The sequence below is a fragment of the Anguilla anguilla genome, chromosome 17 (genome assembly GCF_013347855.1).
Source record: "Anguilla anguilla isolate fAngAng1 chromosome 17, fAngAng1.pri, whole genome shotgun sequence".
Lineage (NCBI taxonomy): Eukaryota > Metazoa > Chordata > Actinopteri > Anguilliformes > Anguillidae > Anguilla > Anguilla anguilla.
The window spans coordinates 17,446,205-17,464,798 of record NC_049217.1 but is presented as its reverse complement, the minus strand read 5'-3'; the positions used below and the strand labels follow the sequence as shown (position 1 = coordinate 17,464,798).

At 48.4% G+C, this 18,594-nt stretch overlaps 1 protein-coding gene across 2 annotated transcripts in view; it reads right to left on the bottom strand.

The window, feature by feature from the left end:
* LOC118216695 (retinoic acid receptor alpha) overlaps window positions 1–18,594 on the bottom strand; it is a 151,304-nt gene that overhangs the window by 43,586 nt on the left and 89,124 nt on the right. The window contains exon 1 of one of the 2 annotated variants that reach the window (XM_035398097.1): window positions 6,762–7,968. The exons of the other annotated variant lie outside the window; for it this stretch is intronic. Within the exon in view, the coding sequence (XP_035253988.1) occupies window positions 6,762–6,933 (172 nt within the window). The 5' untranslated portion in view covers window positions 6,934–7,968. Of the gene's footprint in view, window positions 1–6,761; window positions 7,969–18,594 lie in introns of those variants that run through there. 2 annotated transcript variants of the gene reach the window in all.

Genomic DNA, 18,594 nt, shown 5'->3' with positions numbered 1-18,594 from the left:
CTCGGCTCTTCCCGTTCGCGCAAACCCCCTAAATGGGAAAGTTCCGGAACGTTTGCCGGGTAAGGCTGCAAGGGTGAGGGCGCAGGGCTGGCCAGTGGAGCAAACACTCTGTGCAGTCGTTTAGGGCCACAAAACTCTAAAGAGATTTCATTTTTTAAATATAATTTCAGTAAACTGAGAAAGTCACAATAAGAACACTGCTGTGGTTCTGGATGAATAACACCACATCTACAGTATATTATAACTAAAAAACCAATGTTACAATTTGGTTATCCAGCGAACTTTGGATTCACTGGATAACCCCCCCACCCCCCGTTTCTTTAAGTCCGCACGTTGAAACGCCGATTGCCTGGAATGCAGAAGGGGTCTTGGTCTGAAAGAGCGGCAGACTGCAGTGTCAGACCGCCATCACCCCCGCTGTAACGCGCACACCCCGGTGTGAAAGCAACGCCCCTCTAATGGGGAAAGCAGCCCCGTCCCGTGGGAGGGGAGGGACCCTCTACCCCCGGAGGAGCCCAGGAAGGCCCCGGATTGCTGCCGGTTCGACACATTCCACATTCAAAAGCGCCGACAACCACCGGCCTAAAACGCCAAACACTCCACCTGACTTCACTGGCTCGCTCCAGCCGGCCGGACTCGTTTGAATCGGGCAACATGGCAAACAAAGCAAGAATTTAAATATCAAAACACCAGAATGAAAATTGATTCTTCGCTGTAGGGTGCACAGGAAAGCATTATTTCACTGCTCAATAACATCTCCGCCTGTTCACGATCATCATTTCAATGCAGCGCTCCGACTCCCATTAACTTGGCTCCTTCCGGCTTTAGCAATATAACGGTTTTCATGAAGCGTTTTCATAGAACTGGGGTAAGCAATATAACTGTCCTTTGCAGGAAGGACACGGGGAAATGCACCTTGATTTTTGCACCACTGGAAACCGACAAACAAAATTAGAGCAAACTTAAGTCACAAAGACACCGCCACTTTGCCATTGCAAAAATGTTGTCACATCTTTTATTTTTTTGTCTATAAACCCAGACTTGTTTCAACTGAGATGGCCCAAAGGTATTCACATTACCTGCAGAAGTATCATATCAGTACAATCACAACAACACTTTTCCATTCATGTTGGGTGGCAACCTATAAAATTCACAGGGATCCCTCAGCTAGCAGATCAGCCTTGGTAACTGTTCCCAGGTGAATGGCTAATGGGCAAATAAACTGCAGAATTAACTTCTATAAAATAATTTGACACATTCCAATTTAGGAATAATATAACTTTTAATGTGCCACTTAGGAAGTAATAAACACTTAAGAGGGGTAACAATTACAGATAATCTGCCAATTTAATTTTTTTTGCTGTTGTTACAGTTCATTAAAACATAAGTGTTCCCTGTTTATGACGGCTCCTAGTCTGGTTTTGTGAGTTTTCATGAAACCATTACTCAAGGCCGCAAACCACAGAGGACTTAGCTCATATTCCTGGAATCCAGGCTTCTCGTCAGGCAAGGTCTTTGTCGAACGCCTACTGCGCATGCCTAAACACCGCCTCTGTTTCCAAGCGGCAGGACACTAATCTGCCGAAGCGTGCTGCCCTGTTTTTATACTGGCATAACCTGATGGCCCACGCTAGCCTCCAGGCAAGATCTATATTTACAGGCACAGCCAATAATGGCTGCTGGTTCCCAAAGCCACACAGCTAACAGCAGCTAGCACATGCTATTAGCTCGTCCGCGGCAGTGCCTTCGCACAGCGAAACGGCACGAGTCGTTTGCCAGTGGTCTCGCCCATGCTGTGCGGCAGCCCAGAAAAACCACAGTAAACCAACAAACTGGAACTTTCTTCGCCCCCCACCCCACCGCCTCCAAGGGCACTCCTCCCTGCGACCCCTTCAAACGGTTGCGCTTCGCATGGGAAACAGTAAAAATGGCATCTGCTTTTCAGAAAGGATTTCCGCACTTAAACACCACATGAGTCAGATTAGACTCCCACTAACTAGCCCTCAAACATCAGCCCATTAGAAGCGCTAGGCCACTTGGCAGTGTTGCCGTGGGCGGGGCTTATTCTCGGGGGAGGAGTCTAAGTGTGGTTACAGCAGCCAGAGTACGGGCCGGTGGGAAAAATGAGGGGGAAAAAAACGTAAACAAACGCGAGTGATTCTGTCAGTGATTCTGCTTCGGTGCTTCATCCCCTACGCTTCATACCCACGCATGTCTGTGGCTTGAACCCCACAGATTACTCTGAGAGAGTCAATGATTTAAGACAAACAAATAATTGAGAATGAAAAATGCCATCACCAAGGCAACACTGAACATTAACATCAAAACCTCCACCTATTAAAAAAAAAGACAGCAGCGGTGCAACAACTAAGTGAAGCGTATTGTCACAGCCAAGAACAAAGAGAAATGTTTTATTTGTGTTCCAGAAGAGGGTACAGGGTAACAGACTTCTCAAAACCCCATTCATCTTCTCCACCACACAATCCACATTACACACCACAGAGGGCTTTCCTAATGCTTAATGATAACAGCTACCGGAGATCTAACATGTATTTCTTTACAGCTGAAAAGCAGGGTGGGCGCATGAACCAAAAGGCAGCACATTAAAGTGACAGATTCACTTGCCTCCATCTCAGAGAGGACATTTTAGGTGACCTCACCTCGACTAACTGCCCAACACTCAGGCCTGACATCACCTCCACACAGCACAGATGGCTGTGAGCAAACATGCCCAGATCGCAACCGAGAGGCAGTCCAAGTCCAGCAACTGAAACCCTCCTTCAGGGGCAACATAGCTCCAGAGGTAAGAGCGGTTGTCTGGCAGTCAAAGGGTTGCCGGTTCGATCCCCCGCCCTGGGCGTGTCATAGTGTCCCTGAGCAAGACACCTAACCCCTAATTGCTCCCAACAAGCTGATTGGTGCCTTGCATGGCAGCCTTTCACCATTGGTGTGTGAATGGGTGAATGAGAGGCATCAATTGTAAAGCGCTTTGGATAAAAGCGCTATATAAATGCAGTCCATTTACAATTTACCTTCAGACTCACACAACTGACTGACCAGCAAGCAGAGAAATCACCCTCAGTATTCACATCCTGAGCTCCGTATCTGTGAGGGTTAGGGTATAGCAGGGTAATGTTCTCAACAACAACAAAAAAACTCACACAACGGCTCACTTCCAGGACACTCTCTGCCCAAAGACTGTCCCCCAGTTTATCAGTTAGGCATTGCATTGATATGATCGTGTCACTAGCGCATGGACTAATGTAGCTTTTCTGATACTTCAGTTCAGTTTCTACTTAATTTGTGTGTGTCAGGGAATGTTTCACAACAACTTGATCGTAAATCCCAACCAAGAGAAGGATCTGGAATCTTTGTTCAATTTCCCAATTTCCCTTTCCCAAATCCCTGAAACCCCAGAGCTGGATATCACAGGCCTCAGGACTATCTCCAAGATGACTAAGCAATTGAGTTACTAGTGTGTGTGTGTGTGTGTGTGTGTGTGCGTACGTGTCGGGGGGTGGGGGTGCTGCACTGATCTCAACAACAATTTGTACCAGCAATTCGTCCTCCTCCAAGCCTTGACACTGAAAAGCCCGGCTCTGATCTACCCTCAGTCTCAATCTGTGATCCAGCGAAATGCAGGCTAAGCATGGCTCTCTCTCACGCTACCTAACCCCAAGCCAACACTGCGGTTTCGCTGCACATTACCTTGCAACTTGAAAGGCAAGCGGCCGCCCGCCACAGCCGCCGCCATCCTAAAGGCTTAGCACCTCGAGCAGCAGCTTTCCTGAGGGAAACACCACTGAGCTCTCTCCACACACTACCTTCAGGCCTGAAAGACACCCAGAGAGTTATGGAGTTCGACAGGAAATCAAAACTGTCACTCAGAAAAAAAACCACACTTTTGCATCCATGCGTGCATGTGCACGTGTGTGTATATTTGTGTGTGTGTGTGTGCGTGCATTTGCGAGTGTGTGCGTGTGTATGTATTTGTGAGTGTGTGTGTGTGTGTGTGTGTGTGTGTGTGTGGGCAGGAAGGAACTGCACATGTGACTCATATGACGTCACCACGCATGCTTTGCGTATTTTGCATACTTGTTAATGTAATGAACGCTGGAAACTTCCTAAGGCAATTCCTGTAAGCTTCGCTCGTATCACAAATGTGTCCTCACTTCAACTACCTTTTCTTGTAGTAAGAGAGGGCACTGACGGAAAAAAAAAGTTTCCATTAGAGATAGTCCCTTAATTTCTCCCACTTGATCTAACCATGAGAAAGACAAACAACCGCTGCTGGAAACAGGTGTGCTTTCTGACATCAGTGTACAGAGGATTACACGCTGGCAGGCAAAAGAGATGGGCACTTCACTCTCCTATACTTTACTGCTATACGGGACGGCTGTCCTGCGCTCCGTGCACTCAAAACACCGCAGGTTACCTTTGGCAGGCTGATGGACAATTCAGTAAACACAATGAGAAAAGAGCATCTTACACTCAAATGTTCTGACAGGGTATAACCTTTGAATTAGCAAACCACGGTCTGCTGAGTAACCGCGCTGATTAAACCGTGCTGGGGAGTGATTGCGAAGAGAGGCCACAGTATCTGTGTCAGAGGCGCCTATACAATCGAGATGTTTCAAGAATGCCGTGATGCTTTTGCCTAGCTTTTCTAACACCTAAAACAGGTTGTTTCTAATACAATTTCCTATCCTTCAACTTACAAAATGCATAACAGGGTGAGCCTAGATAGGCTTAATGGCCTGTTCTCTTCATTGTATTTTACCATGTTATTTAATAGGGACTAGGAGGCTTACTGAATGATGTAAGAGCACAGTCATTTACTGGGCCAAAGAATTTGACCATTCTACAAACAACCAGTCCAGTGAGGTCTTTCAGTCCAAGTCAAAAGCATATTTAATGTATACCGACAGTTTTAATGGTAATAATTGGCATTTCAATTAATTTAGGGAGTAAACGTCAGTGTCTCTCATTACCCTGGATATTTTTTGCGTTTTAATGAGAAGACTAATTTCTTAAAAAATAGCTTGCTTTGTGACCCGCATAATCACAACAAGGGCAAACGGCATACGCCGCCTGTGCAAAGGAAACCTTCTCCCGGCACGGACTACCGCCACAAACGTTCCGAAGTGAGGTCATAAGCCGCAGAGGCTACATATAAATAAGGTTCGAACGTTATGTTGGTCACCAACTGAGGGCTAGAAAGGTTATGCAAATAAAATATCACAAATATAGGCTAATTTTTTTTTTTTAAAAACAGCAGGCTTACGTAAGACGCTTGTGGATATATTGCCTGGTTCAGACCGATGTCATCAGTGTAAACGAACGACAAAGGACATGGGGTCTAGTCTAGGACGAGTGTCCAGCCATCTAGGCTCATATACTGATTCTTATCATTTAATATGTCACGTTTTCCACTGATACAGTTTTAAAACACAGTAGAATACTTCCCACTGTGTTTCTAAACGCGTAATCTGGTCAAATCACAGGAAGTTAATAGCCGAAATTAGGACCAATGTAACAAAACTATACGGATCCCACGTTAAAGACAAGGCTTTACAAGAATGCAAAACAATTTTTATTTTATCTTTAATCTGAAGCTGTCAACAGATTGTCCCAATATACAATCATACCAACCCACACACGCCTTATTAGCCTATAAATATCCTACTACCACTTCTACTAATAATAATAATCACAATAATAATAATATCACATACATTATTAAATAGGCTACTCTTATTATTATATACACAATGTTGCCATTGAATAATAATTATTATTATTCACTGGCAATATTTTATTAATTAATTTGTAAGAGCGCAAACACAACGTTTATCGAGATACTTTGAAGTTGGCTACACTTCAGAAAAGCGAGACCAAGGAGGAAACGCTGTTAAATCTGATTTATGTCGTTTGACGTAACTAAAACTGGAGATACACACGCTTCGTCATTGCTTTCAAATACAGTCTTGGTGATGCAAAATTGCGCATTAAGTATGACGATAACCAGTCATACAGATAAAACTAACCTTTCTAGTCGTGTCTGTTTCACAATCTAATCTACTTCATCCACGAAAAGCCTTTGGTCGTCACTGCATTACAGTTAAGATAAACATACCTTATATCACTGCAATTATATGACACAAAATTATGTAAACATTCCACGTACAGCAACCCTCAACATGTAGGTCAATCTTTTCACTTGGCCATATATATTTAAGATGATTAAGGCAACAGCAATGATTTATCCCATCCGGATAGTGATTCCACTGATTCCACTGCCCTGTGTTTATTGTAAGTAGTACGCAGGCTATTGCATAGAAACGATATTGTAAAAAAAGTATTTGGAAATTGTTTAATGCATATAGGCTCATTACATAAATGTGGACATACATGCATGCTGTGTGATGGGTTTTCTCTAGCACATTTGGACCGATAGAATCAAAGTTCGCGGGAAAATCCAATTAAGCCTTAAAAATTACCTGTAACTAACAGGACTGCCACTTTTGTAAATGCGGTATCACATAACGTTAAATCACGATATAAATATTTAAATATTAAGCGTAAGACTTTTCTAAATGTGAAATTAAATTATCTTGAGCACAGATATGTATGAAACCATATGGAGTAACAAGCATACAGATAGTCTCGTCCTTAAATCGCTCTTTTGAATGCATTCAAGATAAAGTCTTTATAAAGTCAGGGGACCCCACGATAAGCGCCCAAAAGAAAATGTTACCTACAGTGATTTGAGCCGTTCCAGTGCTGGTTCCTGGTGGACGTGCTGTAGGGACGGGGCGCTCCAGGCAGCCCCTTCTCCTGGATCAAACATCCTCTGTTCTGGTTGTAGTAATCCATCATTAGAAATGGAGTTGGACTCGAAGTCAAACCCACTACATCCACACTCTCATACATCGTGCAACAATTATCAAAAATAAATACAAAGTTTTAAAAGTTTGAAAGTTACTATGGGTCCAGAAAATAGGGTCCAAAAAAGGTTAAGTCAGGTAATAGTTGGAAGTTACCATTTTTTGCACATGACACGATTTCGATTTCCCTCGAAATTTATCTGTAACACTTCATGAAAATGTCGTGCGCAAAACACTACCGATCTGAGCTATGACATGGAGACGGGGCTTAGAAGACGAGCCCACATTTCTCGAAACCAACGCTTACAACTATGAGCAATATCCACCAACACGTCTGAAAAATATTTGTATAGCTGCGTCGTTCCGCATGTTGCTCACAGAACGAGCACGATCGCACAGTCAGTTATGGCCAATATTTCTACAACAGTAAGTTTAGCGAGGCGGAGATAAGAAGAGAACGCGGCGCCCGATTAGATCTGTCCTGGGACAAAATGCACAACTAAGAGAATTTCAACCCTATAGGCAAATACACAAAAACATTAGGAAACCCCACATAGTTTCTTTGTTGCAACCGGTACAGTAGCAGATAATCCGTTTGCATACAGCGATACTTGATTTTCTTCTCTCAAATGCAATGTAATCCCATGAAAATAATGTCTTCAGTTCCAATTCGTTGCTTCGTGTATTTAAAAACTGTTGAGTGCCTTATTTGCGTTGATGCAGTCTTTTATTTAGTGCAGTCCTCTTTTCACGACAGACGAAGGAAAGGTCCTCTCAGAATAGGCTACTTTATAACACAAAAGGTTTTGCATTAATGTGATTTGCTAGCCGTTGTATATTCAGCCTGCGCTGTTGGTCGTTTTTAAATCCGCGGCTGACCTTATTGTAGATCCTGTGTTCGTTTCGTTAGGACCTTCGCGATTTCCATTCAATTTCTGTAGCCGTCCGGCTCTGAAGGTTGTGACGAGTGTCGGCAGCTGTGCATTAAGCCCCACCTACCCTCTCGCTCGCTCGCCCGCTCGCTCTCTCTCTCCCACACACACTCTCACACACACACACACACACACACACAGAGTACTAAACTCCTCCCCAGTTTAACCCTTTCTCGACGTCATCCGGACATCACGGACCTCGAGCGCAAAGCCGGGCAATGGGGGAATGCGCGTACCACGTTGTATACAGCCTGCAAGCGCTTGCGCCTCGTGGTGGAAGTGAGCTGGTGCAAACTGTTCTGTTGCATGCACACGATGGCAGCTGTTAAAAAAAAAAAAAAAACTTTCGCGAAAATCAAAGAAACTAAAAAACAAAAAGAAAATGCAAGCAATGACATTTTCCGATCTAACTCAAGCCAGTCACTTCGCCCTCATCAGGGTTCCCCATCCAATTCCCCGGCCCCCTCTCCTGAGCCGTGACGTGAGGGTCCCGTTCTAATCCTTCACACTCAGAAATTCTTTCTCTCGGTATCTGTCTCCCTGTCTAATTTGCCTAATGGTATGCGGGTGAACTTTTTCTGAACCCGCGGAAGCAGGCAGTCTCACCTCTAAATGACCCACAGGCAGACTCCGGTTCGTTCTTTTGTGCTTCTCCGCTGACATCACCAAGGTTTTCCCCATTGCTCACCAGCCTTCCCGAATTGCACCCAGCCGAGGTTCCCTCCGTCGGGGTCGCGCAGACACTAGCTAGAGAGCAAGACAGGTAATGAATAGGCTAGTCGGTGAATTGCCGTCATTCAAGCAGCGACCGAAACCGAGGTGCAGTCAAAGAATGACGGATGCCCCCGAATAGCTCCATCTGTAAGCGGAACAATATGGGCCCATCCGCTTTTCAAGGTCCAGTATTATTCACTTATTTGTCCTTGCCTGTGTGTACGGCTATCGATTTTTTTTACTGTTAAGGTCGGAGCGATGTTAAAAGGACACCGAGTATTATTCCAATGAATCAACGGAAAATGTTTAAGCAACCCAAATTTTGAAAATGAAAGCACTTTGAAACACTTTGGCATAGTTTGGACCATACGCCCACCTGACTGTTAGTTTGTTATACGTTATTTAATGCTGGTGTGGCTTCGTGCCATTACAGCTATATTTTAAAACTGTTCTATAATTTGAGCAACCCTACTGAAAATGGTAACATGCGGCCGCACACTGAGCAATAACAGAATATGCAACCATAGGCAGTCAACTTTAATAAAAACCTTATGCTTGTGCTTTAGCTGTTTTTTTAAAGAAGCAGGTTATCCTTTTAGGAGTCACAACCTCTGTAAAGCATTTCTCCATCCCTGGACTGCACTGAACGTACGGGTATGGAGAATGGAGATGCATGCTCTGGGGACTAATGGCGAGGGCCAGGCCTTCATCAGGCTCTGGAAAAGGCCTGTCATCTGAATGGGCAGCAGAACCAGCTCACGCTCCATTCCCATGGAGAATATACTGCAAGTGAGCAGTGAAGCTGGCACAACGGTAAACACTGATTTCGGGCCTGGACCTCATTAACTTCCGCTGGGGCGTGGGGTGGGTGCCAGTCTGTGAGCTTTGGGCATGGGGTGGAGTGGACTGTTAAAAAAAAAGGAGGGCTCCATGTTCGGGCACACCCACCCTGGGAGAGGCCTGGTGGGTTTGCGTCCGTCGGACTGCCCCCCCCCCCCCCCCCCCCCCCCCCCCCCCCCGTCCTGCAGCGATACACTCTCACGACCCGGCATCGGGCCTCCATTTTGGCTCAACTGCTTTTGCCAAAAATAGTCACTTGTGTATCAGGAATAATAGTAAGATGGGAAGGAATCTGGAAGTAGGACACAGTGACCCTGACAGGGATGGGAGGGGGGGGTCTCTCAGAGTAAAAATGTTTATGAATGGGTGAGTAGGAGTGCGTGGGAAAACCAGCCTTCATCTTCTGAACATGAAACAATTTTCGACTTTATCATAATTTCTGCGTTCCGAGTGTACAGAACACGGGTAAACATGCAGAAGGTCCTGGCCGTGGAAAGAATATCCTCTTGAAGAGCAATAAAGTATCTATATATCTGTCTATCTGTTTATCCATCTAGCCATCCATCCCTCCATCCATCCACAGGCCCTGGATGGACTGGAGACCCAAGTTCCATACAGCCTCACTCCCCAGAATTGACTTGAACTGCTGGCAGGCCCATGTCGCTCTATGTCAGCCATTTTGAATACAGCTAGCCACCTCGCCCATTCATCAATAAGCATCTCACGTGGGCTGCTTTATGCCAATGTCAGAAACACTGCGCAAGGCTGGAGGGTAGCTCAGTCGGTAAAAGCACCGCTAGCAGCACATGAGTGAACAGTGACTGTGACTGGTGACTGTGGCCAGCAGCTCCACAGGGGCGGGGCATAATTGTCTTCACATTGCTCAGGGATATGGGGGGAATACAGTCGGCAGGGATACAGCACTGTTCATTGTTCGAGCGACTTGTGACTAGCTCTCCCTACGCACGCGTATGAATGGGTCTCCTCCTCCGCCCCTGCCCTGCTCCTGCGTGGCTTGCGGCTGCAGTGTGAAAAGAAGCAGCTGGCTGGCAGACGCTCGTTTTCGGAGGAGAACCGTGGATTTCCTTCGCTCTCCCGAGCTGGCAGCAGGGGCCGCATATGAGCTCGCTTGTACATGCTTCGCAAATTGGACATTCCAAATACGGGTGGGATTGAAGATGCCAAATAAAAAGTGAATTAAATAAATAAATACAAAAAAGGAAATACTGAGCAAGTCCTCCCCCATAAGAAAAGGAGCACGGGAGGCCACGCCTGCCCACCCCTCCACCAATCCCTGGTCTCTGAGGTACACTGCAGCCAGCACAGCGCATTCTGTGGCCAACTGGAATCATTCATCTCATTTGTTGGGGGTTAGAAGAGAGACAGGAGAAGAATGAATCATGACCGTAAAATTAATTCCACTTTAGCTATTATTATTTTTCAAGAGGACATGTAATTGCGCATTAGGGCTCCAATGTTAAGGGCAACAGAACAACAGAAGTGGTTTAATTAGGAGCGGTGAATGGCTTTTAGTGGAACAGATTAGTAGCTGAAGTAGACAGGCTCACATTTCCCAAAGACACTTCACTGGGCTGTGCAACAGGGCGTAGTGATGGACTATGTAACTGCTCACCCTCCCCCCCAGCAGGCACACAGATGGTTGGTTCCAAGAGACCAGAGGCAGGTTAGCCAGGGCATAACTCTTAACCTGCACTGCATGCTGGGTAGAATCTAATAAGACAAACAACGAGGATACTAAAGAGGGAGAGAGAAAGACATGAGCGAGGGAGGGAGGGAAAGACAGGGAGAGAGAGAGAAAGAAAAAGGAGAGCGTGGGATAGAGGGAGGGAGAGAGGGACATAGAGAGAGAAAGAAGAGAGGGAGAGAGACAGAGGAAGAACGAGGCACATAGAGAGAGAAAGAGGAGAGGGAGGGAGAGGCAGAGGAAGAAAGAGAACTTGCTGGTGGTCCAGCCTCCTGTCCGTCTGAGATACTCCAAGCGGGATAAATAACACACAGGCTGAGTTGAGCAGTTGTACTCGTTATCGAGCCCAGCTTGCTTTGACACGGCAGCCAGGATTCCTGTCTGCTTGCATTTCCATAAGCTCTGTCTGTGCAGCTCAGCGCTATGCAAACTACCCCCTACCCTTCCTCTGTTCCTGGCACAGGGCACTTCCTCATTCCTCTTCAAACCACACACTGTTCACCTCAGAGGCTCTCACCTGCCACTCAACCAGCCTTCTGATTGTGATGTCACCGCCTCGAAGCCACACCCTCACAAAGCGGCAGGGATGAGAGAGAGAGAGAGAGAGACAGAGAGAGAGAGAGAGAGAGAGAGAGAGAGAGAGAGAGAGAGGGAGAGAGAGACAGAGAGAGACAGAGAGAGAGAGAGACAGAGACAGAGAGAGAGAGAGAGAGAGAGAGAGAGCTGTGCGGCTCGCGAGGCGAGGCGGGACTCATGCGTGAGATAAGCTGGCATGTGCTGTGGATTAGATGCTGAGGAATGGCCTACCGGGGGTGGGGGTGGGGGTGGGGGTGGGGGTGGGGGATTCTCTGATGGGTGCTCTGAGGCTGCAGAGATGTTTGTGAAAGCCAGGATCGTATTCACTGGGATTCCAGTGTGGCAGAGGCTGGGCTGTGGTATCTATTCCTAATAAAGGACCCTATTGTTTAAAACGGCTCTGCATATTTGTGTGTGCGTGTGTGTGTGTGTGTGTGTGTGTGTGTGTATGTGTGTGTGTGTGTGTGTGTGAGAGAGTGTGTGTGCGTGTCTGTGTTTTCCAAAAAAAAAAAAAACACAACAGACATCATCTCTTCTTCAGCACTAAGACATGAAGCAGCTTGGCTTTCATCACCAGGAGGGGCACCATGCAGTCAGTGACACACAGGACCCGCCCCAGCCTGGCTGCGAACAGACCGAGAATAAACCCCGAACAGCACAGGACCCCACGGTTCGCTGCGGCCGTGCACAGATTTTTATTTTATTTTTAATTGGGTGTTCGGGAGTGCCAGCATCTTGCCTTGAGAGGTGAAACTACTGGAGTCACGACAGTAATGTGTGCTAATGCGTCCCTAGCGACGGTCGGGTACTGTAGGTGGAAAGTCTGGTTTTCAGAATAAACAAATGGTAAAAAAAAGCCCAGCTGCAACCCGACCCCGACTGGCTCGGGTCCGTGGGCACTGGCACCGAGCTGGAGGAAGAGGAGACGCCGCACCACGCCAACCCGCCCCCGCCCCCGCCGCTCTCACACAGCCAATGGGGGAAAAGGACCGGTGTGCTGGGGAGAGCTGTGGTTACATCATGAGAGATAGAGAGAGAGAGGGAGTGAGAGAGGGACAGAGAAAGCGAGAGAGAGGAAGAGAGGGGGAGAAAAAGAGAGAGAGAGGGAAGAGAGAGGAGAGGGAGGGAGAGGCAGTGAGAGAGGGGGAGAGGGAGAGAGAAAGAGTGAGCGGGGCAGAGAGAGGGAGAGAGGAGAGGGAGGGAGAGTGGGGGAGAGAAAGAGTGAGTGGGGCGGAGAGAGGGAGAGGGGGGAGGGAGAAAGAGAGAGGGAGAGAGAGCTGTTGTGCTGCTCCACTTTACAGGGCTTAGAACCTCATTAGAGTCTGTGATCAGTGAAGCAATTACTGCTTACAGTACATTCCATCCTGGCCTCCACTTCAAATCAGCCTTCATAACATCAAACTGGGGTTAGCCAGGGCAAAGCCCAATTCACACAGGGAGCTTAAGCAAGAAATACAGAAACTGCTTCACCATCAATGAGACACAAAAAGGGAAAAAGTGTTTGATTTTCCCATACCTTGGACTCTCTGACTCGCTCTCTCCTCTCTCTAATCTCCCTTGCTCTCCGTCTCGCTTTCTCTCTCTGAAGTAGAGCACAGTTCTGCTCATTTTATGCAGGAGAAGAGGCACTGGATTTAGACCGTACTGCTCGTGCCCACTGCGGTACAACACCCACATAACCCACTGACACTGACATGAGATATATCCTTAGCTGAGTATCTGGGACATAAAGCTAGTGTGTGTGTGCTTGCGTGAGTGTGTGAGACTGTGTGCGCGAGTATTTGAATATGTGTGTGTGTGTTTGTGCGTGTGTGTGTTCAGTATAGTGACTGCTCGAGTGTGGTTTTTCACACATATAATGGCCCTGCTGGGTGAGTGGTACTGGGAGAGTATGCAGGGCCCGTTTGAGCATTAATGTGAGATGTGAAATCCACTGCTTATCCACCAGGCTGGGAACAGAAGCCCCATGAACCAGCAGCGCACAGGGGCCCGAACGGCACAAATACTGCTGCCATGGCCCGGATGGCTGTTGGGGGGGGAGACGGGGGGGGGGGGGGTGTTAGGGTTTGCCTCATCCTGGTCAGTTGTGGGGGGGGGGGGGGGTGCTGATGGGATTGATAACTTGACCCAAGCTCATTAAAGACAAGAGAGGAGCAATGGGGGTCCTATCATCAGCATTTCAAAAGGATGGGGAGGGGGGGGGGGCGGGGCAGGGAAGAGCAAGATAGCGAGGGACCCTCCCCCCCAAACCCCCCCATCGCCTCCTGTCCCCACCACTGGGGTCCAGCAGCTCAGATGGTAATGAAATGAAAATGACTCCATCATCTCCAGCACAAAGAGAGCTGTTTATTCTACAAACAGGCCCGTTACCTCACAACCCGCCCTCCTCCCCCCTAAAGGGAACCCCACCCTGAGATAGAGGCATGAGGGGGAGGCCCGGGGAGGAGGTGCGGCCAGGAGCGCCGGTATCGCCATGGCAACAAACCCCACCCAAAATCTGACGCCTTTCATTGCTTCACGCGATCTTCTTTCATCGCCAGCTTGTTCATCAGAGTTTAAGACACAGGCCAACATGTTCCTAGATTGGCTTAATACGGGTTAATAATACTGCAGGCTGTGTTTCACCTGAATCAATCACCAGGCCCAGATGGATCTAGTCCAGGCCGGCTGAGAAGCGGCCACCGCGGGGGCAGGACAATGCCCGGTTTCCAGCGGCGGCACTGCTGCCCGCCAAACCCTCTTTTGCATTTCAACAGCGCCGATGTCAATGCATTGATTCTAAATAGCGTCCTGATGACTAAGGTGCGGAGGGTTCCAATCCCGCTTATCAGCGGATTCCCCGAGCGCCAGCGGGAAGGCTCCGCATTTCAAACGCCGCCAGCGTCCCGCTGCTTCACAAAAGAACAGTAAAGCAATCATTAAGCCAGCATGCCCCCCATCTCTCAGCACAGCAGCCACTTTGAACCTGTAATTAAAACCTCAATTTCAATTACAATGTGTGTGTGTGTGTGCGGGTGGGTGAGGGGGGAGGGGAGGTACCAAAGACTAGGATTTGCATTTACTTAACTGTGAGAGTCAAGGAAGCAAATGAATAAAATGAAACAAGCAAACACACAGATCCTTATGGCAAATACAGCCGTGAGAATGGAGCTAATCAGTGAGCTCTGCACTCAGCCAGGATGGAAGTCGAAGCTGAGGTCACTTCAGTGTACCCACGATGCATCTGTCCTTACCTCTGCCAAGACTGAGAGAAACAGGAAGTGAGTAATAATAGTAATAATAATAATATAATAATAATAATAATAATAATAATAATAATAATAATAATAAAGCAGGTCCTCTTTGTTCAATTTCTATTTTACAGAATTTCATTCTCTTATGTTTACTGTTATGTCAGAAAGTCCTTGGCAATGTACATGCATGTTTCCCAGAAATGGAACAGAATTGAGCTGAAATTGTCTTGGAAAGTGTTGTCTTGAAAGTCTTGGGCAATTTTCTTTTGAAATCTTTCCCAAGACTGCAATTTATGTTGCGTGAGAACCTTAAAAAAAACCCAAAAAACTTAAGTTTCCTTCTTGTTAAACGTTCACATGAAGTGGAGGACAGAGCTGATGAGCTCATGATGGTGAGATTAAGCAGAGGCCTACGCCTTGGCTACCGTCGCTGCGGTGGCAGTCGGTCAGTTCCAAGGACGCCGGCCTGTTCTTTGACGAGCAGACGGCCGGGACGCGAGGGGCTGGGAAGGGCCAGGCCGCCGCGTTTTTTTTTGTTTTTTTTTGGCCGACGCGGTTTTTGGCTGGGCTGCGCTCTTCTCGCTATCAGGGTCACAGCTATCTGTCCAGAGGAGAAAGAGATGAAAGGAGCTTCCGCAGCGCCGCCGCGTTATGGATGGAGGCGGCCGATCATTACCCCGCTGAACTCCCCCATTCTCCCCCGCCCGGACCCCCTGACACATTAAAAGGGCCCTGACAATATTTAACCAGAGGTGATGTGTCATCAATCTGCGCTTCAGTCTTCCCTTTCACCCCCCAGCCCACCCATTGTAATTCTTTTCACTCCCATTCATGCCCCCCATTCCCCCCACCCCCCACACCCCCCACCCCAATTCAAAATTTGGGCTTTTGTTCAATCTTACATGGCCCTCATCTCCCCCCCCCCCCTTCTCCACCCTCCACCCCCTGCCCCCTCCCGTTCCTCCTCAGTTGTCATCGCAGCCCAGAATAACATCATACGTTACGGCCGGCTTCATTCCAGCCAAACAGCTCACAGCCGCCATCTCTCTCTCTCTCTCTCTCTCGCTCCCAAAACCACACACACGTCCACCCTCCGCAACTGCACTCACGCCTGGTTTTTTTTTATTTAAAAAAATAAGAATTTATGGTTTTTAAAACACTTTCCCCCCTTCTCGAGGCGAGCCCCGCGCCTCGCTGAGAGCGAGATGAAGGGCGGCGCTCTCCTCTCTCTTTCCTCATCCACCCGTCCACTTTTTCAGGTGAGCGCGCTTGCGGAGGCGCGGAATGATCCGGAAATACGAGAGGCACGAGTGGATGAGGTGCCAGACGAGAACCGCTTCAGACCTCATCAGCTGCAAACAGAGCCGTCTGCACGCTCGTGCGTGTGTGTGTGTGTGTGTGTGTGTGTGTGTGACCTCTTCTGAAGCACTGTGTTGTGTTGTGTTGTTCCTGCTGAATGGCAGCAGGTCATTGCTGTGTTCTAGGGGAGGTCTGGCAGAGCCAGCCCATAATAAGCGCTGGATGTGTCACTGCTGTGATTCTCAGGCAGGCTCTGGCACCCTATCAGACAGATGCACCGGGCAGCACTCAAAGCAGTGCTGACACCTGCTAAAGTAACTCCTGCTTACTATCAATACATTCCCCTTTACCTCCTACCTCTGATCACAGTGCACAGCATTGCACAAGACCTGTTTTCTCACAAGAAAACTATTTCTCGTGGTGCAATCTGAGTCACACATTAGTCAACACTGCCGTAACTCAGTAAGAGATGGCAACACACACATCTCCAGTGATGGAAGACCCATCAGGCGCTTCTAGAACACGGCCAGGACCACATAGTCACGAATAACACAAACCACAGGCCTGCGTATACCGCTCACTCACCAACTCTGCCAAGCCTTTCAGAACGAATCTCAAACCACAATGCCGCACACGCAGTGTACAGCATATACCGCTAACTCTGCCAAGCCTTTCATTACCTCTTCTGTTCGCCGTTTCCGTTCGACGTGGAAATATATACGACATCGAGTTTTTAAGCTAAACGATGCCTGCAAATATTCCATCTAAATTTTATTAATGTACAGTAACTGAGTCCCTCCCCCAGCTTCAGGGTGTGTGCAGCGAGGAGAACGACCAAGGATAAGAACAAGGACAGCAATGAGAACCCATAACGCACGTGGTTTTACATATTTGATTCTTGACAGGATATCAGGTTAATAGAAGAGCACATGGCAGGAGAGGTGCGAACACGCTGACGCTCCCAGCCACAAAAACACCGAAAAACGAGAGCTGATGAGGATGATGAAGACCTCTCTGAACGAAGGCCGCGCGAAGCACAGGAGCTGACAGGACAGGGATCCGGGGAGCCAATTAGGGGACGGGATTTGGGTGCGAGTGGAGCAGCTGTCAGACTGAGGCGCAGCGCCCGCCTCCGCGCGAGCCTTCGCCGTGGCGGTGGCGGTGGCGGGGGCGGCCTCAGACGCATCTCTCAGCGCTCTCCATCGGCGGCGGCGAGCGCGGCGGCGGGGCGGAATGTGCCGGCGCGTATCTGTGTCAGCGCTGAGTGAGCTGTGCGCGAGGGCAGCTTCATTAAGCGCGGAGACGCGCGGCTCAGGCACTGACAGTGAAATGGCCCATTAATTATTCACACGCCCTCTCCAGCTGACAAGAGAGGGAGAGTAAACAGGAGCTGCGACAGCAGCTTCTGTCTCCTCTGCTCCTCTCCCTCTCCCTCTCTCCTCCTCTCCCTCTTTCTCTTCTTACATCTCCCCCAGCCTCCGGAACAGGTAGGCACGCTGACTCCGTTTCCATCCGCTGGGCCACACACAGTATTACAGCACAGTACTGTGAAGCCAAAATGCACACACACACACGTATCACTCTCACACACACATATATCCCACACTCACACAAGTATCCCACATACACTCACATGTATCACACACACACATGCACGCATATCACACACACACAGGTATCACTCTCACACACACATATCCCACATACACACAAGTATCCCACATACACTCACATGCACACACATGTATCACACACACACACACACACACACACGTATGACATACACACATATCATGCACACTTGCACTCACTCACACCTACACACACACAGAAATGTACTATGCGCACACACGCACACAGGTAGCCCTACATTGAAGACCCCTGCTCTGTAGGAGGACAGATACACGTTTGGCAGTTCGTTTGGCACGCTGGCACATCGGCACGTGTCTCACCGCCTGCGCCATGCCGCCCGGACACAGCCGGACACCTCCGGGGTCAGAGGTCAAGTGAGCGAGACCAGCAGCGCAGCTGGGATATCATCTGCTTGGGAGAGAAACGTTCAAGCCACCGAAGCAGCATACTGGGCATGCTCAGTAGCCTCTATCTGAGGGTGGCTCACTTACCCACACACCCATGGTGGTGAAGCACCATGGAAACGGCAAACGGCCAAAATACACTGTCCCGGTGGGTATTACGCCAAAACTCCTGGCTGGCAAATGAGCGAAATCCAGCACTCATATCACAGGTCGTACATGTTTGTCTATTTACGTCCCTGCTCTCAGGACTAGGACCAGAGAGGATCATGGGATTCACTCACACAGGGCTTCCTCTCCTTTCCGTGGTGGCAATGCCACTTCCCCTGGCTGGTTAGCTGGACAGTCTCCAACACCCCTCCCCGCCCCCACCAC